Here is a 23,717-nt window from a genome sequence, read left to right on the forward strand (position 1 = left end):
GGTCAGCTGCTCCAGTGCCCACCTGCAGCTCCTCCAGCTGGTCCGAGGCAGCCTCCGCCTCCCGCAGCAGGCCCAGCACGGCCGGCAGGCCCGCCACCTGCTTCCTCTGCCCCTGCAGGCTCTGGAGGAGCCTCTGCCAGCGCCTGGTGAGCTCCTCTTGCCTGGAAGACGCAGGATAAGGGTGGCTTCTGCTGCACTGGGAATCACTTTGGGTCCCTGGCTGGTTCCTACTGGGCTTGTCTGCAGTGGAGGGCTCTCCTCTGTTGGGGGGCAGTGTCTGTGGACGTGAGCCTCCCTGTGTGTCCTGTGCATGGGCCCAGGCAGGCAAGCCGGAAGGATGGCCTAGAAGGTTCAGGCCATCGGGGGCCCCCACCCTCCTCCCTAGTGCCTTCCAGGGGCCCAAACTGAAATCGCCACAACACAGTTCCTCAGCCCCGGTTCTGATCCGTCCGCAGATCCTAGCTGGCTACTTTCATGGTGCTAACTCGAATCCCGCTGCTTCCCCTCCCGGAGTATTGCCATGACTTTGGTGTTGGCCTCTCTGCTTCCTCCACCCTCGGTCTGTTCCCTACAAGGCAACCTAGTGATCGCCCCAAAACCAAAGTCAGATCTTGTCACTCCCCTGCCACGCCTCCCGGTGGTGCCCCATCTTTCTGTGAGTGAACACCAAGCCTGGGATGGGAGTTCGGCCTGGTTGTTCAGCACTGGTTGGGATGCCTGTGTCTCCCAGAGTGCCTGCACACGCCCCGGGAGGCAGCGGTGGTAGCTCCAGTGGTGGGGTTCCTACCACCCACCTTGGGGACATGGATTGATCTTTAGCTCTTTGCTTTGGCCCAGCCCCAGCTAATGCAGGCGTCTGGGGAAGTGCACCAGCAGATGGGAGCTCTCTGCCTCACAAATTTAAACAAGACCAACCACCTCTTTCCTGCACTCTGTAAGGCCCGGCATGACCTCCACCCCCGCCCCTGGGCTCCACTCCATCCTGGCCATCTTTGCTTTGGCCTGTACTGGCTTCTCTGTCATTTTTTCAAATTTGCCAGGCAGGTGCCTGCCGTGGAGCACTGTCCTGGTCATCCACTGCCCCGATGAGAACCCTTCCCCCCCCAACATCTGCATGGCCAGCCCCTCGCTTCTCTCTGGTTTTCACACAAAAGTCAACTTCCCAGTGAGTCTCTTCTGGTTGCCCAGGCTTAGCCTGTTCCTCTCCCCCAGCTTGAGCCATCACAGTCCCCACAGCAATAGAGAGACAGAGACAGATAGACAGAGATCTTCCAGATGCTGGTCCACTCCCCCAAGTGCCCACAATAGCCAGAGCTGCCTGAGGCTGAAGCCAGGAGCCAGCTGCATCCTGGTCTCCCATGTGGCAGTCTGCAGAGCTCTAACACCTGAGCCATCATCTCCTGCCTCTCAGGCACAAAGCTGGATGGGAAGTGGAACAGCCGGGGCCAGGACTTGAACCGGCAATGGGAGAGAGGAAGCAGACATCCCAGCTGGCAGCAATGCCCGCCTCTCCTGTTAATACTTCTTGTCACTCCCTCACACAGCTTTTCTCAAGTGTCTGGGTAGTATGCCAGCTTCGTGAAGGAAGCTTGTGTGTCCTTTTCCCTGCTAAGTCTCCAGCACCAAGGACAGCACGGGGGACACAGCAGACAACGCAATAAATGCCTGTGTGGTGAAGGAATGACCAAGTGGCTCCCCCAAAAGAATGGTGCATGATCCACAGGGAGGATGAGGGAATTCCATGCCTCAGGGGAGATCGGTCTCTTCACAAAGAAAGCCCCGAATCCATAAATCATCCGTGTCTTCTGTGGCCAGAAGAGGGGTGCGGGAGGAAGGCCTGACCCTGTCGTGAGGATGGCTTACAGGCCTGGGGCTCACCTGTGGGCCACATCTGCCCAGCTGTGGTAGCGCTCCTGCCGGAGGATGTCCGTGAGCTCGGCCAGGGCCCGGAAGCGCCCCTCCTGGGCCAGGATGCCAGCCTCCAGCATGCCCAGCCTCTGGGTGGCCACCTCCGCTGTGGCTGGGCTGGCCAGCGGGGACATGGCCCGGTCCAGCTCCTGCTCCGCGTCCTTTAGAAAACTCTCCCGGAGGGCCGCCTTGTGCTGGAAGCGCCGGGCCAGCGTTTCCAGGCGCTCCAGCTGCAGCAGCCTCTGCTGCAGGGCCTGGCTCCGAGCAGCCTCTGCCCGCTCCAGCCCTGCCCAGCGCTGGGCCAACTCTGCAGTGCCCAGGCCCTCAGGAGGCAGGAAGGGCCGGCGGTGCTGGGCTCGAAGTGCTGTCTGCAACTGGAAGAGCAGGGCCTCAAGGCTCCCTCGCTGCTGGAGCCGAGGGGGCTTCTCCCGGGTGCGGAAGGAGGCAAAGGCCGCCAGCAGCTGCCGTATAGCAGGCAGCGAGTCTGGCAGCCCGGGCGCCTCCAGCTGCACCTGCTTCTCTGCGATCCAGCGTAGCAGGTCCGCCGCCAGCTGCTCGTACTGGGTCTGCAGCGCCTCTGTCTCCCGGAGCTGGAGCAGGACCTGGGGGAGGGCGTGGCACGGCTCAGGGTGGCAGCTCAAGGCAGGTCCCTTTGGTCGCTGGGTACCCGCCAGAGTTGCCCAGGTGGGCAGTAGTCCTGTCACTCAGTGGATGTACAATAGAGGGGGGTGGTTCCCATCAGTCCCCAGAGAAGTGGATTTGCCTACATGGCGTGCTCAGAATCGGGAGTATGGGACCCCTTGTCCCTGATTGGGGGTGAGACTGAGTCCTGCCTATGTCACCCCATTTGGCCTCTCCCCTGGGCTGCATGTTTCTGGACCTTTCTCCCATCCCCCGTGGCCCTCACTGCCGCTGGCTGCAATACCCACCCTGCCCACTGCCTTCCCAGGCCGCAGCCTCTGCCATCGAGCCCAGAGAGCAAGGGAGCCCCCCAAAAGCATGGAGTCTGCAGAGCCCCAACCCCACAGAGCCGCATCCGTGCCTGCCCTTGCAGGTTGTTGGCCCCGTAAGCCTGCTAATCCCATCAGGTGCTTGGCAGCCTTAGAGGGGCGGGGCAGGGGAGGAACAGGAGGTGCCCTGCTCCCCACGTGTGCCAGCACTGTGCTCATCTCCACATTATAAACGGAGCACGGAGAAGTGAGGTGCTGAGGCCGCAGCCGCACGGAGTGGGGGCAGGGGGCAGGGGGCAGGGTCTGTCCCAGGCTTGTCAGATATGGGGGGCCCTGGCTCATCTTGCCTGTCCCCGGGGTGGAGCTCCCCACAGCTGGCAGGCCTCGCTTGGCCACCAACCTTGGTGAGTCTCCTGTGGACAGTGCGGCCCCGGCGCAGGCGGGAGAAGTGGTGGTAGTAGAGGGACACGTAGGTCATGATGGAGCGCTCGTCCGGCTGCAGGCCGGCCACGTCCTCGGCGTCCAGCAGCTGAGCAATGCCCAGCTCACGCTCGGCCACGCGGAAAGCAAGGGTGAGGTTGTGCAGCGGGCGGTCTGGACGCAGGGCGTGGTAGTCCAGCAGGCCCGGCCTGGACAGACGGCAGGGTGGGCTCTTCAGCAGCAGGGCTTATGGTATTGGGTTAGGTGGACTTGAGTTAGTGGTTAGCTGAAGGACAGAACCCCGAGGGAGCGGAGGTTAGTCCTGCGCAGGGAGAGGGGAGAGGACTCCCAGGGAACAGGCCCTTCTGGGGAGAGGACTGTGAAGAGAACCAGGGCCCAGGAGGGGCAGGGGGCAAAGGCAAACGTGGCCGATTCCATGGCATTGCCTAGGGAAGAGGGCGGGGCCGACTGAAACTGAGGACTCTGTGGCACTTGTCCTCCTCCTCCAGGGTCCAGACAGGATGTGGGAGACTGGTCAGGTGGAAGACCCAGGCCCTGGAGCAGTGGCTGTGGGGGTGGGGGGGTGGGGAGGGATGGGGAGGGGCGGAGCCAGCCTCTGCTGCTCACAGGTGGGCATGGATGAGGGCGTTAAAGCCCAGCCCGTCGCTCCAGCTGCGGGAGAAGTCGGTGATGTGCACGTTGGCGTAGGGAGCTGTCTTCCGCTGGCACCAGACCAACAGAGCCTCCTTAGCAGACAGCAGGGCTGCGCTGGCCCCAAACTCTTCCTGGAAGGACAGGGCAGCAGGGTCACCATGCGGGAACAGGGACTGTGGGTGGCCAGTGGAGCCTGCAGGCGAGGGGGGAGGCCCACCTGGAGGCGGTGCTGGTCCCCCTCTCCCCAGTGCCTCTAATTTTACCCCGTTTCATCTGTGATGGGTGAGGATCAGGGTGAGGAAGAAGCAGCCCAATGGAAATTGGTTGCTGGTCCCATCTGTGTCCACTGTCTCTGTGTCATGCTGGTGACCTCGACAGCCACAGCTCCCATTTGTGGCCCCATCAGACCCAGCGTCTGTCGCTGCCAGGCCCACACGCCGCAGCCTCAGCCCCTCGTGGCCCTGCCAGGTGGGCGCTATTAGTATTTACCGTCCACAGGTGATGGATCAGATGCAGTGAGAGAGTAGGAAGCTGCCCAGCCCCCTGGCCAATAAGTAGAGGGGCTGGCCTGGACCCAGCGACCTCAGACAGAGAACCCCCTGCCTCCCACGTTCAGCCTCTGGGGCTGCCTTGGGCTGGGAGGTGGCACAGCCAGCTCTGGGTTCAGTCCCTGCTACCCTTCCCACAGTGAGGAGTCCCCGGGGCCGGTCTCTCCTCCAGCCTCTCCTCCCTGCGGAAGCTGCAGACAATCAGAGCCGGCAAGGAGCACCTGCTGCTCCCAAGCGGAAGGGCTGCTGGGAGCCCCTGACACTGGCTCAGAGGCCTGGGGAGCCCTCGGAAGCCCCTGAAAGGGCTCGAAGCCAGTGAGAAATTCTTCCTTCCTCTCTCCCTCCCTCTCTTTCCTTCCCCAAAAGAGATGCCCTGGGGGAACCAGCAGACTAGGCCCTGCCCTCGGGAGCTCCCGTCACTCTGAGCTTCAAGGGTTCCCGTGCAGCTGGCGCCCAGTCCGTGGCTCCCCTCCATTCTGCTGGCTCTCCATGCTGCTGGGATGCGGTTTTAGCAACCGTGAAAGTTGGTCAGTGTAAGGGCTCCATGTTTACACTCTCTCGGATATAGACGGGGAGTGGGAGGGAAACACTGCCCATGCGGTGCGCTGGGCCCTGGCAGCTTTGTAAACCTCCAGAAGCGGGACTTCCGGCGTCCGTACAAAGCGGAACCAGTAAAGAAAGTGGCGGGGTTTCACAAATGGGGGCGAAGTGGTGCCGGGCAGTCAGCCCACCCCTCCCCGGGGAGTGACCTCGGGCTCCAGCCATGTCTGAGCTCCCACCTAGTCCATGTGACGTTTCTCTGATGTTCACGGTTCTTTACCGTGGCTGAAGCCTGACTATGGATTTTGCAGATGCACAGGTGCTGCCACTCTGTCCCCAGGGGCCACAGGTGAGGCCAGGGCTGGGGGGGCACGGGGTGCTGGGGTGGAGACACACCCTGTCCAGGGAGATGTGCGAAATCTGGAAACGCAGAATGATGACCCAGATGAGTCCCAGGACGAGTGTCTGATCTCCGTCCACGATGTTCTCTGGCCCGACGAGGGGTACCGACACCTGTGGGGACAGCAGGCTGGGCTGGGCAAGGGCCATTTGTGCCAGAGAGGGCTCAGAGGGACCGAAAGTCGGGGGTGGGATGGTCCTCTGGCCAGGAGGTCCCCCAGGGAGAATCACGCAGGGCACAAGGCTGGGCCCACGCCCAGCTGGGAAACATGGGTGGCAGATAACCTGGCCTGGGTGTTCTCACAGCCTTGACGCTGGGAGCCTCTGCCTAGATTTTGCCCCTCGGGCAGGAGGATGGACAGCAAGCCCCTGGTGCTCTGCTCTGTCTTCCACGATCCCCAGCCACCACTCGAAGGCCGTGAGAGTCTTGTTCTGCATCCTAAGCCCAGCCGTTGTGGCTGTGTGAGAACACTGTGGCTCTTCTATCCTGGTTTTACTCAAATGTCTCTGTCTCAGTGAGGCCTCCACCAAGCACCATTAAAACGGGAACCAGAGGGGCTGGTGTTGAAGTTCAAGGTGTGTCCCGGCTGCTCCACTTCCGATCCAGCTCTGCTAATGCTCCTGGGAAAGCATCGGAAGACCGCCCAGGTCCTTGGGTCTCTGCACCCAAAGAGGGAGACCAGGATGAAGCTCCTGGCTCCTGTCTTTGGCCTGGCCCAGCCCCAGCTGTTGCAGCTATTTGGCGAATGAACCAGCAGATGGATAGAAGTCCCCCTCTCTCTGTCTGCCTTTCAATTAAATAAAATCTTAGAAAAACAAATTGGAACGCAAGGATTGTCCCCTCTGCCTACTCTGCTGAAGACCTTGTTTTGCTCTCTGATGCATCCCAGGCACCTCGTAGATGTCTGGCCATAGTGGCTAATCAGTATAGGGGTGTTGACTGATGAGGGGGAGGGAGAGAGGCTCCCCATGAGACCTGCAGGCGTCTGCTTGGGCTGCCCGCCAGCCCCACGGGAGGTGCGGCAGCCAGGGTGTCGCCTCCCTTGGGTGTGCGGTTGTATCTGTGTTCTTCCCCCTGTCCCTAGCACATGACCCCTGCCGCTGCCTCCTCAGCGTGGACCTGGGCATCTGGCTGGTGGGGGCTCCAGTCTGCTCCTAGCGACCTCATGTTTCATGACATCACGCTGCTGTCTTGAACTCGGCCATGATGGTCAGTGCTGTGGCAGTCAGCCAGTTTTACACACTAGAGCTGTCACTTCCCAGAGAGGCGGTTGTTGGATGTGACCAGCACAATGCTGACCTGGGTCCCATCGTGCCCACCATTGAAGCCCCAGGCTCTGCAGGTCAGGCTCCGGGCTTGGCTGGGGTACCCCCGGCACCTAGCACAGAATGCCCAGTGCATGCCAACTCTGCATCACAAACCGATGCCTTCCACATTCTGCCACTCATTAGCTGTGCCCTTGTCCTGCCTTGGCCACGGTGATCTTGTGTGCACATGGGGTTAAGGATGTCACTGTCAAAGGTGGCAGTGGCATGCTGACATCAGGCTGGGGGACAGTTGCACAGCCTCTGACAAGGGCCATAGGGCCCCCGCCTTCCCCAGGTGCCTGGAGGGAAGATGCCTGGCTCACTGTCCCTGAGACCCAGGAGGGCCTGGTGTTCCACAGCTCACGGCCTTCTGCTCCAGCCCCCAGGGACAGCCCCTGCCCAGCATCAGCACCTGAGACTGGGGGCCCTTGGTCTTCCTCATTCCCATTCCCAGTCTCGGTGACCCAGCATGGCCCTTTGATCCTGACCATGAGCCTGCCTTAGTGACTGTCCCTCTGGCCTACCCCTCCCCTGTTTCCAGGCTCCGAGTCCAGTTCCTCCTGGTTTCCTGCCCTCCCTCCAGGCTTGGTGGCCTGGCCCACCAGGGGTCTCACCTGGCAGGTGATTCCAGACCTCCGTGCTCTCGTTGATGGAATGAAAAGGCCGGGAGATCACTGGGTGTCTCTCAGCCTGGAGCTGGTGGTCTCTCCTGTCACGGACAACAGCACTGTCCACCCCCTAGGTGTGACTGTCCCTGCATGGGTCAGCTGTGTGTTGCGCAAGCCAGGAGCGCAGTGCAACAAGGGCTTCGCTTCCCATGCCTCCGCTTCCCAGCTGCTCCCCCTCTAGTACAGCCCAGGAAAGATGCTCTAGCCATCCGGCCTGTCCTGGCTGCCCACCCCATGGCCTGCAGCCCACCTTGGCCCTGAGGAAGGCCAGAGCCCGGCTGTTGTTCTCCAGGAAGTGCACACGCATGCGGCCGGGGCTGGGCGGTGGCAGGGCCTCCCCTGAGATGAGCTCCAGCAGCCGCAGGAGGTGGGCGCCGTTGGCCAGGTCTGTGTACAGGTTCTGGATCTGGATGCCTACCTGGGGAGGGGACAGGGATGGTTCCGAGTCCAGCCAGCCTCGCCTGCCCACCCCATCCTGGAACCTGGGAGGTACAGGCCCGGAGCAGTTGCCTCGGAGGAAGGAACTCTGCTGGCCAAAGCCGGGGTGGGGGTGGGGGTGGGGGTCACGGCGGAGGCCGCACTCACCCGGGCATGCCGGAAGACATTATTGATCCACTTGGTAAAGGTCTTCTCCTGCATCTGCGTGTGCCGTGCCTGCAGCTGGCGGATGTGGCCCGTCTCGTACTCAGAAGCCATGGCTGTACCTGCACTGCCCGGGGACCGGAGCTCCGTGACTGGGCCTCCTGCTACAAGGGCTCTGGGGCCAAGGAACTCCTGGGCATTTCCTTAAGCCTGGATCTGTTGGGGACACGGAGGGTGGGGAAGGAGTAGGTACCCAGACAACCGCTCTGCCTGAGGCCTGGGGGCCCCACCAGCCAGCCTGCCCCCACCCCATTGGGTAAGAGTTGTGGTTTGGAGTGTGCCTAGCCGGGGCTGGTGCTGTTGGCTCTGCACGTGAGTACCCCAGAGCCCCCATGCTCTGCCCTTCCCCCCGTATTCTACACCGAGCCCCTGCTGCCAGGCTTGGGCTGAGCAGGGCAGGTGGAGTGGCTCACCTGGGGGATGTCGGGTCCTGGGGAGGAGGCCCTGCTGCCTGGAGAGCACACAGCAGGGGCTGTGCAGGGAGCAGACGTGAGGAGCGGCTGCAGTCAGTGCTGGGGCCACACCGTGGCCCTCCCCTGAGCGAGCGGGTCCGGGTGACGGCACACAGGCAGCATTGTCCTCCCACCTGCTGCAGGGCGTGGCCCAGACATGGAGGGGGTGGCTCAAGAATGCTCTGGGCCCTTCACTGGAGGGTCTCCTCCTCCATCCCCCACCCTCGGCTTCTGCAGCCTCCACAGTGGCACACGAGGCTTGCAGGCTCTGGTGGGAGCATAGTGGGGGCACCGCAGCCTGGCTGGTGGCCCGTGGGCTGCCCACTGGTCTGGGTCGGCCTGTGCACCTCCAGGGTCCTCTTCTTGAGAGCCCCCAGGCTGGGGGTAGGAGGGAGCACTGGCCCCCGGGAGCAGTCCACACACAGGTGCTCATCAGACCCAGGCCGTCCTGGCCTGGTGGGCGAGGCTTCCCTGGAGCCCGGGGGCTGCTTTTGGAAGGCGCTGCCCCTAAGAAGTGGTGCCCAGGACTGACATGCCAGTCTCCTCCACGGAGAGGCTCCCAGGAGCTGGCTGTGGCCGGGGCACATGCTCCTCCTGGTCTCCTACCGTGACTGTGCTGAGTCCTGTGGCTCACAACACGGCTGCCTTGCCTTTTCATTCTGATTGACAAGAGCTAATGGCCAGCTGATCTTATGACTAAAGGGGTTTCATTTAATTCAGCAGGCAGTGCTGGCTTAAGAATTCCAGGGACTGACAACAGGGACCTGGCTGCAAGCACAGGACCTCAGGCGAGGAAGCAACCTGCGACCACCAAGCTCGAGCCCAAGGGACCACTGCCCGCCCCACGGTTCCAAGCCCACTTTCAAAATGAGTCGACCGCTCCCCCCACCTCCTCCTAACTCGCCTTCACCCCCCACCCCTGCAAACGGTCTGGCTAGCTAGCAAGGCGGGAGAAGCCCTGCTGAGCCGGAAGATGCCCCACTGCCCCAGGACTGCCGGCTCTTGAGTACCCCTTTGCCTTGCGTCCACGCTCCTCTCTGGTGAGTCGTGGCTGCCCAGTGTGGAGCAGCCCGGGCTGATTTTTCCCGTTTGGATACCTCGCCTGCCTGTGTGCCACCACCAGTGTCTGCACACCTGCGGAGTCCCCCTTGCCTGCTGAGAGGAACTCGCCCATCGGAGGTGCTCGGGCCGGGGTCTCGGAGCCCTCCAGCTTTCTAACAAGGCTCCGCGAGCTGTTCTCCCAGCATAGGGTGCCCCTTCCTGTTCACCGTCATCTGCATTCGGTTAAAACCCTGTCGCTTCCAGGAAGTCCTCCCGACCTCCTTAACCCAGGGAAGACTGAGCTGCGTTCCCTTCGATGGAGCAAAGACAAAAAGGCTTAGATGCACGTTGACCTCTCACCTACATACAGCAAGCAGAGCCCCCTTTCTCTGCCCTGCTAACACAGCCCTCCCCACCCTCACCCCCCCCGCCTGGACCGCTGGACGCAGCACTATCAGGGGTGCAGGCAGCAGCCTGAGCTCTCCCCGCTCCTCCCAAGCTCTCTCCCCCAGCTCAGCAGCTTGGCCCCAGAGTCCAGCCTCAGCTTCAGCCCAAAGCTCTCCCAGCTCACACTGTCACCTCGCAGGACCTTTAGAACGAGCCCAGCCTCTCCCTGCACCTTGGCAGACCCAAGCCCCTTCCCACCACTTCATACTATATAAACACTCGTCTGTAAGGGAGGGGGCTCTCTCTCTGCTAGGTGTTCAATGGCAACCTCTGCTGTGTGTTCACCTGGGAGTGAGCCCTCCCAGGCTTTATTCTCAATAACGCTTCCTCTGTCCTGACACCCTTGGCCCTTGGCTGTGAGCACCAGGGGGCAGACTGAGTTACACTGAGCTCTGCGCACGGATCTCAGCAGAGGCGCTGGTTTAGGCAGTGGCTGGGCCGGGGCTACTGCTTTTCCTCTTCCCTAGCTCAATCCCAACGAAAGCCACTGCATGCGTGGCGAAGACTGTTCCTCTTTGGCCATGGCCGAACGCGACCCTGAAATGAGATCCTGATGGCCACTGCACCTTGTGTTGCAAGTAAGGGACACCCCACATTGAACCGGCTTGCTCGCTGTAAAGGAAATGAATTGGCTCCCATGAACAGAAACAAGTCCAGCAGTGAGGGGACCTCAGGCGAGGTCTGGCCCAGCAGCTAAGTGACGTCACCCCGGGTCTGGGTCCCCTCTGCTTTTCCCATGTCTGCTGTATCTTCATGCCCCACACAGTAGCTACTCCAGCTGGACCTCCCTCCCCCGCCCCCAACAGCCCAACAGCTATGGACATCCCTTTCAATGCCATCTGCCCTCCTGCCCCAGCAGGCTCCCTTCCTCACACCAAGGCGCTCCAGGAGTTGGAACAGAAGCCTGTGGGGCCTGGCTCTCAGCCATTTAGCCCCCACCCTGGAAAGCGGGGTGAGGTCTATCATGACTCGGAGTGGGGGTGGGAAGAGGGGAGTGGACCACTCAGAGGGTGGATGGGTGTCAGCAGGAAGAGCCCAGGTGTCTGCTCCAGGTGGTGCACACCTGTGAGGTGACAAGCAGGGGCGACACTGGGCACCTGGGTGCCACCCTGGCACAGCTGCACCTGCGGCTGCAGGGCCCCACCTCCTCAGCGTGCCTCAGGGGCCCAAGTCTCCCCAGCGTGCACAGCGATGCCAGTCGCCCGGCTCTCAGTGCCCGCATGTGAGCCCCTCCCAGCTGGGGCTCCAGCTACCCCTGGGGGCTGTTCCAGACCTGGAATGGAGTGGCTTCGCTGTAGCAGCAGCCACACTGTGGGAGTCCCTGCCCACCAGAGAGGATGCAGGACGAGTCGGGATTCCGAGGCGGCACACTGCCTCCTTGTTCTTCCACGTCACTCCATAATGCACACATGGGGGCCACAGCTGCCCCGAGACACAGAGGGACTTGGTCCCTGGAACGCCAGAGCCAACAGGAGGAGGCAGGTAGGGGTTTCTGCGTAAGTTTATTGATCAGTCAACTGTGTCTTTTTTTGATACTTCTAAATAGGATTACAAAATAGAAAAAATATACAGAAGCACGTGTGTTAATTGCACGGGTTAATTTGCCACACAATCTGACACACTCTTAAATTAGGCCACGTGTCCTGGTCGACTCAGCCGCTCTCCATCCTGGAGTTGCCCTTCCGCTACCTTCCAGGGGAGGGGACAGTAAAACGCATTCCCATCCTCAGGGTTTGGCCCCGGGCGTGGTTCTGGGCATGAAGGGCTGCCTCAGTACACCCGTGGCGGGTACCCTGAGAGGTTGTAGAGGCAGGCATTGGGCGCGGTCCTTCCATGGAGTCAGGGAGAGAGCTGTACGGTTCAGAGTCTAGGCGCCCCTGGCCCAGGCACTGGGCCGCCCTCTGGGGAGGGGGTGTTAGCAGGGGTGTGGTGCGCGTGGCAGAGGCGGCGGCGGGTGGCATGGCTGGGGTTTGCCTGTAGGCTCGCTCAGCCCAGCTGTTCCCAGCATTTCGGAAGCCAGGGCGTTAAGTGCCGCATCACGTCCTTGTTTTCCACGGGGAAGGCAGCCCCGCCGCTGCATCCGCGTCTCCGGACAGACATGCGCGGAGCCCCCCGCCCCGCTGCCCATGCGCACTCTCACGGGACCAGGTGCGCGTGTCTCCCTGTGCTTCTCCACGCCAGCTGCGCTGAGCTAAGGAAGAGCATTCTGAACAGGAAGGCAGCTCCAGGGCAGCCCTGCGCCCCGGACAAAGCGGCGACCCCCAACCCGCCCTGGCGGCCGGGGGGGGCTCACATCTTGGGAAGCCCTTGTGGAGGAACTTTGCAGGAGCTAGCTGCTCATCTGACAGGGCTGGCATTACAGGTGTTTTTCTATGAACCTAATGAAGAGTGCGCATAAAGACTAAAAACCACACGAGGCACTTGCTTCTACAACTGTAGAGGTGAGCTAGGCAGCCGAGGGCTGGCACTGGCAGGAGTGCTTGCCTCCAATCACTCTCCTCTTCCACCTGCATCAGTGGCAGGAGCCCGGGGAAGGCGCAGAGGGGCTGTGGGCATGTCCTCCGTTTCCGGGGCTGCAGAAATAGTGTGCAAGGCACCTGCTGCCCACTGAGCAGGGAGTGCAGCCGCGGGAATCAGCACCTCCCGGACACAGGCGACACAGGCCAGCGGGGCCGGGGTCTGTGGGGGACTCGGTGGAAGCTCCCCTGCCCCCGGGCAGCATGCAGGGGCCGCCCATCTCCTGCCTGAGGTGGGCATTCATGACTCGACAGCTGTTGACCAGGAGGCTGTATAAGATATCATTTTGTTTCCGAACAAGGGCTTTCATCTTGTAAGAAAAAACCACCACCCTGGATATACTAAAAATGCGTTTTCTACAAAAGCGGCATGGAACTCCAGCAGACCTACCTCTCCTCAACACCCCGGGCAGGGCTGGCCCGGGGCCTCGGACACTGCTGGAAGCCAGACAGGTTGCCTTGGGGACCCTGGGTGCTGGGGGCACTGAGGACGCCGCCCTGCCCTCACCGGACTGGGCTGCGCTTCCCGGACCCACCAGCCAGGTAAGCTAACCCCAGACCTTAGTGTGACCCAGAGTGCAATCCCAAACTCGTGCCAGGGAGTCCCCAAGCTCTGACCAAACACTGCCGGGCTGGGAGGCCTGGGCGGGCGGGGGCGAGGGGCTGGGGCTCACGTGGCCGGGGGGCAGCCTGTCTCCCACCTGGGCCTCTGTCTTCTTCTCTTTGGTAGATGGTCTGGAGAGAGCTCTGTCTCTCACTGCTCTCAGTACAGTCAGAAATGCGATAAACTAAATAAATAAGGTTATGGCTGCTGGCCGGAGGCCCTTTGAGGGAGACAGGCCCCATGGAGGTCATGGCTGCTGACACGTGGCTCGCGAGCCGCCCCCGTGAGCCCCATCTCCCTTCCCGCCCCGCCCCCAGGCTCCTGGGTGTTCCCTGGAAATCTCCCTTTCTGTGCAGCCCCCCGGTCTCCATGCCTGTCCTGCAGTCCCTCGGATTGTAACAGAAAGTCAGGGGATTTGAGAGGTGGAAGGACCTCATCTTCATGGTGTCCAGTGTCTGGTCTCCCATTCCACAGACTGGGAGACTGAGACACAGAGAAGGCAGTGTCCAGCCCGAGGTCACTGGTGCGTCAGCGGCCCTGCCGCCCATCAGTCGGCCTTCGGCAGGGACTTCCTGTGAGAGGGGGGCACGAGGTGGGGGGGCAGGGTGCTGGGCAGCTCGTAGCCGTCGAGCTTGATCTTGATGAGGTGCTTGGCCAGCGCGAACTCCTCCTCGTCCAGCATGCCATCGCAGTCGCAGTCGGCCAGCTTCCAGATCTTGCCCAGCACGCTGTTGGGCAGCTTGGAGGTCACCATCTCCTTCTTGGCGTTGACACCCGAGATCTTGCCATTGATGGGTGACAGGGTGTAGAAGAGCTCATCGTAGACGGGCTTGTCCTTGGCCACCACCCAGTCCTCCTCGTCGGCACCCTCCTTGGCGCCCTCGCCGTAGCCCTGGTTGAAGGGGCCCTCGGCGGTGCCGTCGAAGGCGCCGCCCTGCACGAGCTGCGTGGGCGCGCTGCTCTCCTCCTGGCTGATGAGGCTCATCAGGGACGCGATCTTGGTGCTCAGCATGTTGTCCACGGCCTCGATCAGCTTGGGCTTGAGCGAGTGGAACTTGGAGAAGTCGTAGTTCTCCAGCTGCTCCTGCAGGGGACAGAGCACAGACCCGGTGACCTGGCGCTCTCTCTCCGGGAGGAAGCAGGCAGGGGCCGCGGGCGGGAGGTGGGGGGTGACGGATTCCCCCACCACCCCCTGTGCTCCCCCAGAGCTCTCTCCTGGGGGGGGAGGGTGGGTCTCCTATCCAATCTCGCCGGGTCCAGGCGAGGGTTTCAGAACCAGAGGCAAGGTGTGTAGGATGCGATGTTTTTAATCTACAGTAGCCAATCTCTGCTGGTGGCCCCGCGAGTGATGGCAACCACCTAGGGCTTTGAGAAAAGCCTCTTTCACTCCGCACTGGAAAATCACTGTTTTATTTCTCAAAGTGAGTTTAGGACACACTTCAGTAGGTGGGCACAGCCATCCTAGGAGGGAGGGGATAGGATTAGTAACCCACATCTTTACACGTATGCGGTGCAACGTGATGTTCTGATACAAGTGTGTATTTGTAATGATCAGATTAATTAAGCCATCTGTCACTTCAAACATTTATCATTCCTTTGTGACAAGAACGTTAAAATCCTCTCTTCTAGCTACTTTGAAACACACAGTGTGTTACTCCTCCTGTGCAACTCAGCACCGGAACTCCCTCCTCCCGCGCTGGTACCGCAGAAACAGCCTTTCCTAGCTCGGCTCTGCTGGGTTGCACCTGCACGCCTGTATCCCCCTCATCCGTCCATTCAATTATCCACCTGCCGCTCCTTCACCCGCCTCTCATCCATCCCCGCTTTGTCCATCCTTTCAGTCATCCACCCATCCGTCCATTCATCCACCTAACTATCCTGACCCACCCCTCTGTCTCTTGTCCATGCATCTTCCCGTCCCACGTTTACAGGCCCGGTCCTGCGGCCGGGGGACAGAGAAACCCAGAAAGCCATGGCCTCAGCTCAGAAGGCGCACGCGCGGTCCAGGCGGAAGGACACTGCGGTTGTTTGCCTCCCGTCTGCTTTCAAGACGGACTTGAACAAACTGAAAGGGGAAAAGGGAGCATTACCATGTATGGAAGCCATGGGGAGGGACAAGCCAAGGTAGGGAGAGAGAGGGAGAGGACGGTGTCCCTCACAGCGGACGGCAGAGGTCAAGGCAAGTCCGCCCCGTGCGCAGCTCCGGCGCCTCAGCCGCCTGGGCCCCCCAGCCGCCTGGGCCCTCGGGGACCTCACTGCCTGGGGAGAGACAGCCCCCGCTCACTGCAGGAGACGCAGTCCGCGCGCGGCCTGCACCTGACTCACGCAAGGCTGTAAAGAGGGGCCCTGGGACCTAACGGAAAACGGCGTCCAGGGCGCATTCACAAAGGTACAAATGCTCCAGGGATGGCAGCTTCTCCCGCTCTCCGGGCAGAATTTCTCCATGGACAGTTCCAGAGGGGGCCGGGGAGAGGCCGTGAGGGGTGCAGCAGGGCTATTACGGGGGAAGTGGCGTCATCGTATACACGCTACTTTTATTACAAGAAGCTGAGAAAAACGGTGAGCCAATATAGAAATCTCAAAAAATATATAACCCCCACCCAGCAAGAATCATCGCTAAACATGTTTGGGAGTGCATTCCTAGTCATTTTTAACACCCATGCACACTCATATGTGTTCATTGAAATAACCTCACACGATTGTATTTTTAAGAGATAATGTGTCATATTTGCCATATTCATTTTTATATAATTTTATTCTTTTTAAAAATTTTCACAATTTATTTGAAAGATGGAGAGTCCATCTTCCATCTACTGGTTCACAATAGCTGGGGCTGGGCCAGGCCAAAGCCAGGGATCTGGAACTCAATCCAGGTCTCCCACATGAGTGACCCAACCATATGAACCATCTCCTGCTGCTTCCCAGGGTGCACACTAGCAGGAAGCCAGAGTTGGTAGTGGAGCCTAGGACTCCAACACGGGACACAGGTGTGTCCCAAGCGCTGTCTCAACGGCTGTGCCAAACACAGGTGCTTTACCTTATTCTTCATAGCTATGTAGCAGTGAACCTGATGACCGGGTCATCCTTCATGTAGCCTGTGCCCGTAGGTGGTCCCCAGTGGAGAATCAACATTACGGCACGAGGGCACAGGGCTGGCGTCTGCAGCCGAGCCCCGAGCAGCCGACGGTGGAGGGGCCAGCGCTGACACTTCTGTGGGGCAGGGTCTCCGAGGCCCTCCTCAGGCAGCAGGCTTGGCACCATCCGTGCAGGGCTGTGCTCACACAGAGCGGAGGGGTCTCGTAAATGGGTTCTGGTGTGGGTGCCCCTCATCCGCCTGGCAGATCAGGCCCCGCCATGAGCACACACAATGCTGCCAGCACTGTGGGCTCCTGCTGCTAACCCTGCCAAGGGCCCTGAAAGCAGAATGTCCTGGAGGAGGGGAGCAGGCATCCTACACAAACATCCCAGTGCTGCCTGGAGTCCCCGAGGGCACGGACTCCCGCAGGACCGCACCACGGCTGAGCCTGGGCGCTGGGCACACACACAGCCTCAGGGTCTGGCCAGGCTGACGCATGAGGGCGATGCCCACCCAGGCTCGCTACAGCCCGCAGAGGACACGGGTTCCTCCAACAAAGCTCCGGAAAACTGGGGAGGGGAAACAGCCACACACTGGCGGGGGCGGACAGGAAGCAGCCCTCTTCCTGTCCCGAGGGGCACACAGGAAACAAACCCTGCACTCTCGTCCCCGTGGCCCCCACTGGCCTGACCGGGGAGTGCGGGCTCCAGGATAAACCCTCGTCAACCCTGCCTTCCACCAGGGTGCGTCCCCAACAGGAGGCTTCCTACCAGGATGAGCACCGGAGAACGCTGGGGAATCAAAAGATTCACCCGTGCCAGTACCTGGGGTCCAGCTGCCGCCGCCCAGGAGACAAAGGTCAGCCCCCAGCCCGGGCTGGGGAGCCGCCATCCCATGCCTACTCGTTCCGGCACTGACCACAGCAGCTTCCGGCCCTGGGGGAGGAGGCTCTGCGGCCTCCGCGTGGCCAGGCCAGTCCTCAGCGGTGGCGGGCAGCACATTCTCCGTGCAGTGGGAGGGCACCGAGTCAGCAGGAAAGGAGGCGAGCCCACATTCCTCCCATTCCGCAGTGCTGACGCATCTGCGCCCAGAGTCAGCATCCTCCCCGCACGGGGCCCTGGCCCCTGCCCTGGCGCTCGGAAGACACCTTCACAGTACGCCCTTGGCTTGGGTCACCCTGACCAGCTCAGTCCACGAGGACAGGGTGCTCTCTCATGACCCTGATGTGTGCCAAGATCATGAGATGTCTCCGAGCTTGTGCCTCTGCCCAAAACGGAGTGCCCGTGCTATACAAGTTGTTCACTGCTTTATTCTGGGGCTGAGAACAGTGACTGGCCTTGGGGTTCAATCACTGTTTCTGGGATGACAGAAGAAACTCAGGTGAACCGGCTGTGGGTCAGGCGGGACGCCTCACTCAAGCCCTCAGCCCTCAGGTGCCTGGGGTGGGCCAGGCCCACGCAGGAACAAGGAACGTTCAGGCCCCTGCTGTGTCCTCCAGCTGTTCCTGAGACCACCACTTCCTTGTCCTCTTCCCCAGAGACCGCTCCTCTGTCCCTGCTCTGAGAGGCCTGGGTGTCCCCTGCCTCAGCCTGGCCCTGGCTAATTGGTCCCTAGCAGCTCTGGTCCCAGAGTGTGTTCCCCGTGCAGTCGGGGCTCTGCCGGGGGGCCAGTGGGAGACAGCCCTGGGTCTGGGAGCAGTGTCTCCCTAACTTTCACTTACGTCAGGACGCCCAGTCACCTCCTGAAATGTCCGAAGGACACCAGGGGACGGCTGTCCGACGACTTGGTCATGGGGTGCAGGAGGCCACAGTAGCCCTCAGCCTCACCACCTGCTGACCAGAACAAGGCCTCTTCTTTACTCTCTGAGTGCGGGAATACCTATTTCACTGCTGGGAGGAAAGACATCTCTGTGTTTATTTTGAATAAACATTGTGAGATCACTATGACCAGCTCCTGGGCACCTGATGCACGGCCCAAGCCCAGGCACAGCAAGGCACCAGTGGCTCGGTGTAACCCAGCCTGGCAGGAGTGATTTATCAAGGCTGACACTGAAATCCCTCTCAGTGCCAGAACCCCCTTCCCTCCTAACCCGCGAAGCCCGCCTGCCTCTGCTGCTCCCGGCCTCCTACCCCAGTTCCCCCTCCCGAGGCCGGCAGCTCCCAGCCTCAGCGCCTGTCCTTGTGACCTGCACTCCGCCTTCAGCGCCGGAACTCCCCGTGGCCCAGGGCAGTCAGCGCACAGCTTTGTGTGGCCTAAACCTGTAAACAAGGTGCTTCCCCCAGCACCCTTTTAAATAAACATATTTTAATTCACTCTCTACCATTTTTTTAAAATAATTTGAAAGGCTGGGAAACAGAGACAGGAAGAGGGGCTGGCTCAGGAGGCCATGACTGGCACACGCATGTCACACCGGGGTGGCTGAACCCAGCCCCCACTCAGGCCCAGACCAGTCCAGAGAGGTTCTGACATCAGGGGGAGGGCTGCCGGACACCAGCCTCGCGACAAAATCCTCCCCGAGTCCCGTGCAGCCCAGCCATGGCCGAAGAGCCCTGTGCACCTGACAAGCCGCCTGAGCACATAATCCCACAGGCGGGGCAGGGCTTGGGGAAGCCCAAGCAAGGTGACCTTCAAAGCCATTCCAGCTCTGATTCCCTTAAGGTTCTGAGATTCCAAGACCAGGTGCTACCTCCACAGCCAAACAACCTCATGCACACAGATGTTGTTCCTCTAATTTTTCCACATGTCGACTTCTGCTGAAAGGCAATTTCTGCCTCGTTTTAGGCGCCTGTGATCACGGATCAGCGCTCGGAAGACCAATTCATTGCATGCTCCTTAGCCACCCCCAGATGTCCCCAGGAGGCAGCCAGAAGACACGGCATGGCACCTCCAGCCCTCGCTCCCCCCGTCCATACCTGCATGGCCTTGACCTCAGGGAAGTCCCCCGCGGAGACCTGGTATTCCCGCTGCAGCTGAATGTAGATTTCAGGCAGTCTGCTGATCAGTTCCCGCTTCTTGTTTTCCTTTCCAAACATATTTGGCATCTCCTTCTTCAGGTAGCTGATGATGTAGGCGTGCACCTGCAGGGGTGCAGATCCAGTGAGGGCGTGCCATTTAGAGTGCACCAGGGATGGGACAAACAGGACTGCATCTCCTTTGCATCGTGACCCCTAATGGGTACCCACTGTAGAACCATGCTCAAGGAGGGAAAGGCCCCAGGGGCAGGGGCTTAGACCACCCAGGGAGAGTAAGTGGAGAAAACCCCACCACTGGGGGCTGGGCAGAAGAGGAGGAACCAGAAAAAGACACAGGGAGGTGGAATGTGACAGAGCAAGGGGAGAGGTGGTACCAGCTGAGAGCCTCCCGCTTTCCAGGTGGGCTGGCGACATTCGACGGGGCAGAGCAGGGCTGGGTGGGGCTGCACAGAAGAGTCCTCTTGCTGAAATACACCCCCAAGGAAGAGCCACCACGCCACGGGTGAGTGGGGTCTCTGTGGGGCCAGGCCAGTGTCGGTGCAGGAAGCGAGCAGGAGGGCACAGAATTTAGTCTGGCGACTGACCAGCAGAGCTAAGAGAACCTTTCACCTGGTGCCCGGAAGCACCAGGAAATGAAACTGGAGGTGACGTGAACGGCTGATCTACACAGAGATGGCGCCTGGTGAGTGATGGGATCAGAACGCCACAGCCTCCCAGGCGGTCTGCAGGCGCCGAGATCCCTGCAGACTGGCACACCAGTCATTCCTGGTGTTTTTTTTTTTTTTTTTTTTCAAAAAAAAAGATTTATTTATTTATTTGAAAGGCAGAGAGAGAGAGATTGAGATCTTCCATCTTGTGGCTTACTCCTTAAATGCCCACGGCCGTGGGGTGGGGCCAGGCCAAAGCGAGGGTCTCCCACAAGGGTGGCAGGGGCCCAAGCACTTGGCCCACCACCAGCTGCCTTCCTAGGTGCATTATCAGGAAGCTGGAACAGAAGCAGAGCAGCTGGGCTTGAACTCTGACATGGGATGCAGACATCTCAGTGGCAGCTTAACCCACAGCGCCACCCAAGTCATTTCTGTAAGGCCAGCTGCCTGCCCAGCTGGATGGCAGACACTGGCTCTGGGAGAGGCAGCCCGGAGGCCTGGAACCCCTGACCCTGGGGGCTGGAGTGGGGTTCCTGCAGGGGGAGCTCTGTGGTCCTTCCGTGCCCTTCCTCAAGGTTCCCCCTGCCCCTTGCGTGGAGCCAACTCCAGGACAGCGAGACCTGCTCCTTACAAAGCCCCCTGTGTACAGCCTGAATTCTACAGGGTGATTTAGAAGTCAAGCAAGTAACTAAAATGAGAGGCTGGCCAAAAGAACAGTGATTACAAAAGGAAAATGACGATGCAGCTATGGAAAATCCTGTTAAGGAGAATAGACGTGTACTGTAACCTTGGGGAAGAGTGGGCATTAAAGAAAGGGGCAGGGGCTGGCACTGTGGCACAGCGGGTTAAGGCTCTGGCCTGAGGCGCCGGCATCCCATGTGGGCGCTGGTTTTAGTCCGGCTGCTCCTCTTCCAGTCCAGCTCTCTGCTGTGGCCTGGGAGGGCATTAGAGGATGGCCCAAGTCCTTGGCCCCTGCACCCATGTGGGAGACCCAGAGGAAGCTCCTGGCTCCTGGCGCATCTCCGGCCGTTGTGGCCATCTGGGGAGTGAGCCAGTGGATGGAAGAACTCTGTCTCTACCTCTCTCTGTAACTCTTTCAAATAAATAAAATAAATCTTAAAAAAAAAAAAAAAAAGAAAGAAAGAAAGGGGCAGGCATTCTGCAGCTCAGCCGAGGGGCTTGGCGGGAGCGCGGCCCTGCGCTGGACGGGCCTGGGGCTCATGCGTGTTCCCCTCCCCACGCCCGACCCCGCCCTGTGCAGGGCTCATGTGACCGTGAGCACACCTGCTGCTGGCCTCCACGGGTCCAGCTTTGGAGTGACTCTGAAGCTTCCAGTCTCCGGCAAACTGGCTCATTTCCTGAGTTTTCAAGTGAGGACAACTTGAAGCACGATATTTTCAGAGACACAAGCCAGCTGAAGTCTGGGAGCCCTTCACTCAGAACTCTGGGCTTTGACTGCACTACGTGGGGAGACCAGCATTCTCAGCCTCGGACAGCGAATGCCCCGCGCTGTGTGGGTGGGGCCGGGCAGCCACGTAGCACGTGCTGGCGCCGCCGCGCTCTGTCCTCTTGCTTCACCACCGCGGCCTCGGCCGCCCTGGGAACCTCTGTTCCTCCAGAGCCAGGCCCCACCTGAAGCAGGAAGCACTTGGCTTCCCACCCCCAGGGGCTTCTTACTGACACGCCCCGGCCCAGAACCTAGCACACGGGTGCCTCTGAGCTGCCAGCCCCTGACCAGGGAAGGCCTAATCGCTGCTCCTGTGTCCAGCGGCCTGCCTCCCAGCCCTCGCCCCTTACAGTGGGCACCCTGTTCCTGACACTGCCTGGAGACTGCTTTGCCTGGGCTCAACTCAGGCGCTGTGCACCTGCCACACCTCTCCACCCACTGACTGGCGCCTGCTCTGTCATCTCAGACCTGTGCTGTGTACTGGCCGAGGACCAAGGCTGCTGGGTAACAGATACTAGGTCTCTGATGCCCAGAGCTCACCGGGTCTCAACCCCTACCTCCTCCCACCTGCCTGGTGTCACCTGAGTCACGGCCCTCAGGTGACCTGCTCATGCTGCAGGCTGCTCTCTGGCCTACCTTCCACTTCCAGAAAGTTCCACTGGCCTGTTCTGCCAAAGCCTCTGCATGTCCTTCCTGGAGTGTCCCCAGACAATAAGACAGGCTCAGAGTCTGTACCCGGGGCCTGAGGTGAGGAAGTTGATTGAGTCACACGGTAAATGGCAATTCTGGGAAATGCAAAGATTGAATTTGGAAGGGATCCCTGTATTGAATTTAACTCCCCGTTCTGGGAAATTCATACGAGGTCACACAGCTCATCGGGAGATGCGGAGTTGGCACTAGCATCCGACGGCCTCATTCCTGTCCTAATGGGATTAATTATGTTCTGTGGGTATGAATTAAAATTGTATTGACGCTGCTGAAAATCTGGGGCTCAAGACGAGCTGTGTCCTGCGGAACAAGCGTTTGGAAAGCTGTGACCCCCGGCGTGACGTCTGCTCACCCCCAGTCCCCTAGGGGGCTCTGCAGGTCGCCTGCTCTCCCTTTCCCAGTGCACTAGAAGCAGGTATGTCACTGCATACAGACCTGGACCCCGCACCCTCCAGACCCTCGGCCGACAGAGGGGCTCAAGGCCACGGCCAGTTTCAAAGGCTCCCTCTTGCCTTTAAGGGCCAAAGATTTCTGCAACTGAGCACTGGACAGAGGGCCAGCCCTGGCCATGGAAGGAAGTGGAAACAGCCTGAGAGCTGTTGTTCTCTGTAATGAGATAACACGAACGGAGAATGGAGAAGTAGGAAAGAGAAGAGTGGGGACCAAGAGGAGAGGGAGGGAGGGAGGGAGGAGGGGGAGGGGAGGAGGAGGAGGAGGACAGGGAGAGGGAGGGAGGCCCCACTCCGGGCTCTGCTGGAGGCCTGTGTGTGTGTGTAAGCCCAGCTGGAGACGCGCAGTGAGCATGGAGACGCAGATGGTTAGTGCATCTGAAAGTGGGTTTAGGATGATATGTACACGTTCAGTTAACGAACCAGAGCCTCCCGAGAGAACCCACGGGGAGACAAAAGCTCGAGACGGTGCCAGGCAGAGAAACGCGGCTGGGTCATTCCTGCTGAGGAGGGGTTTGTTACTCTGTTCAGATCGAAAGGGATCCGAAGGCACGTGGGCTGCGGGCTGGCCTGACGCGGGCCAGCCTGCTGAGAGGCGTCCACGCGTGGGCCCGAGCGCTGACATCCACCCGGCTCAGGGCCGCCGGCGCTGGTGCTATTTTTAAAGGGCTGCAGGGGACCAGGCATTAGAGCAATCTCGTCAGCCGCTGACACAGACTATCACCCCTGAGCTGGATCCAGCCGGGAACAGAAAACGCTGATTTCTCCACAAGCAGCCAGGAAATCCAGGCTCTGCCCACAACCCACGTGTGACCGAGTGGGGAACGCGTTTTGAAGATTGAAGCCCACAGAGTGACGGAGTCCCAAGTCACTGCTGAGCCCTCCCCTGCCGTCTCATTCCTACTGCCTCCTTCCGTAAATGCTGCCTCATTTTTTGTTGAGCAAAGATTTCCACAGGGGTGGGCCCCTTTCCTGTTCTTGGGCAACACATTCAGAACGGGTACGGGCTGACCGTGAACTTGGGCTCGTTCTGCTTCCATGCACTTGTCCTGTAACTGCTGCCGTGGAAGAGTCACAGGAGGGCCCGGCTTGCTTTCACCTGGCTGTTTTAACTACAGTTGAATAAACTGAAATGATGTTTTCCAAATCCTTGTTTGAGCCTTCCCAAAATAGCTCACTCTCAAGAATCATTCAGAGAGCACTGACTGGTGTCTCAGAGTACGAGCAGCCTTCGAAGAAGGGCGCCCCCCCACCCTCAGTCCGCGATGTGATCTTGAGGTTAACCAGAAACACTCAGCAAAGTTTCTTGTTCCTCGAAATA

General features: G+C 60.2%; 2 protein-coding genes and 1 long non-coding RNA gene across 6 annotated transcripts in view; all 3 read right to left on the reverse strand.

The window, feature by feature from the left end:
• SPTBN5 (spectrin beta, non-erythrocytic 5) overlaps window positions 1-8,569 on the reverse strand; it is a 40,564-nt gene extending 31,995 nt beyond the window's left edge. For 3 of the 4 annotated variants that reach the window (XR_011380861.1, XM_070054019.1, XM_070054018.1), the window contains exons 1-3: window positions 2,838-2,986; window positions 1,879-2,510; window positions 23-161 (exon numbers count right to left, since the gene is read on the reverse strand). Coding sequence is in view for 3 of the 4 variants with exons in the window: in XM_070054019.1 (XP_069910120.1) it covers window positions 23-161; window positions 1,879-2,510; window positions 2,838-2,909 (843 nt within the window). In the remaining variant the exon portion in view is untranslated. Of the gene's footprint in view, window positions 1-22; window positions 162-1,878; window positions 2,511-2,837; window positions 2,987-3,258; window positions 3,488-3,905; window positions 4,064-5,416; window positions 5,534-7,645; window positions 7,814-7,980 lie in introns of those variants that run through there. The other variant, XM_051822496.2, reaches the window with a different exon arrangement.
• A 2,891-nt stretch (window positions 8,570-11,460) lies between these two features.
• The window catches only part of EHD4 (EH domain containing 4), a 75,797-nt gene continuing 63,540 nt past the window's right edge, over window positions 11,461-23,717 (reverse strand). Inside the window, exons 5-6 of the mRNA XM_002717963.5 lie at window positions 19,086-19,250; window positions 11,461-14,181 (exon numbers count right to left, since the gene is read on the reverse strand). Coding sequence (XP_002718009.3) covers window positions 13,645-14,181; window positions 19,086-19,250 — 702 coding nt within the window. The 3' untranslated portion in view covers window positions 11,461-13,644. The remainder of the gene's footprint in view (window positions 14,182-19,085; window positions 19,251-23,717) is intronic.
• Window positions 15,867-19,079, reverse strand: LOC138844673 (uncharacterized). The gene is made up of 2 exons (XR_011380868.1): window positions 16,998-19,079; window positions 15,867-16,368 (listed from the first exon to the last, which is right to left on the reverse strand). It is a non-coding gene; the product is annotated as an uncharacterized lncRNA (long non-coding RNA).

Source organism: Oryctolagus cuniculus, chromosome 12 (assembly GCF_964237555.1).
Source record: "Oryctolagus cuniculus chromosome 12, mOryCun1.1, whole genome shotgun sequence".
NCBI lineage: Eukaryota > Metazoa > Chordata > Mammalia > Lagomorpha > Leporidae > Oryctolagus > Oryctolagus cuniculus.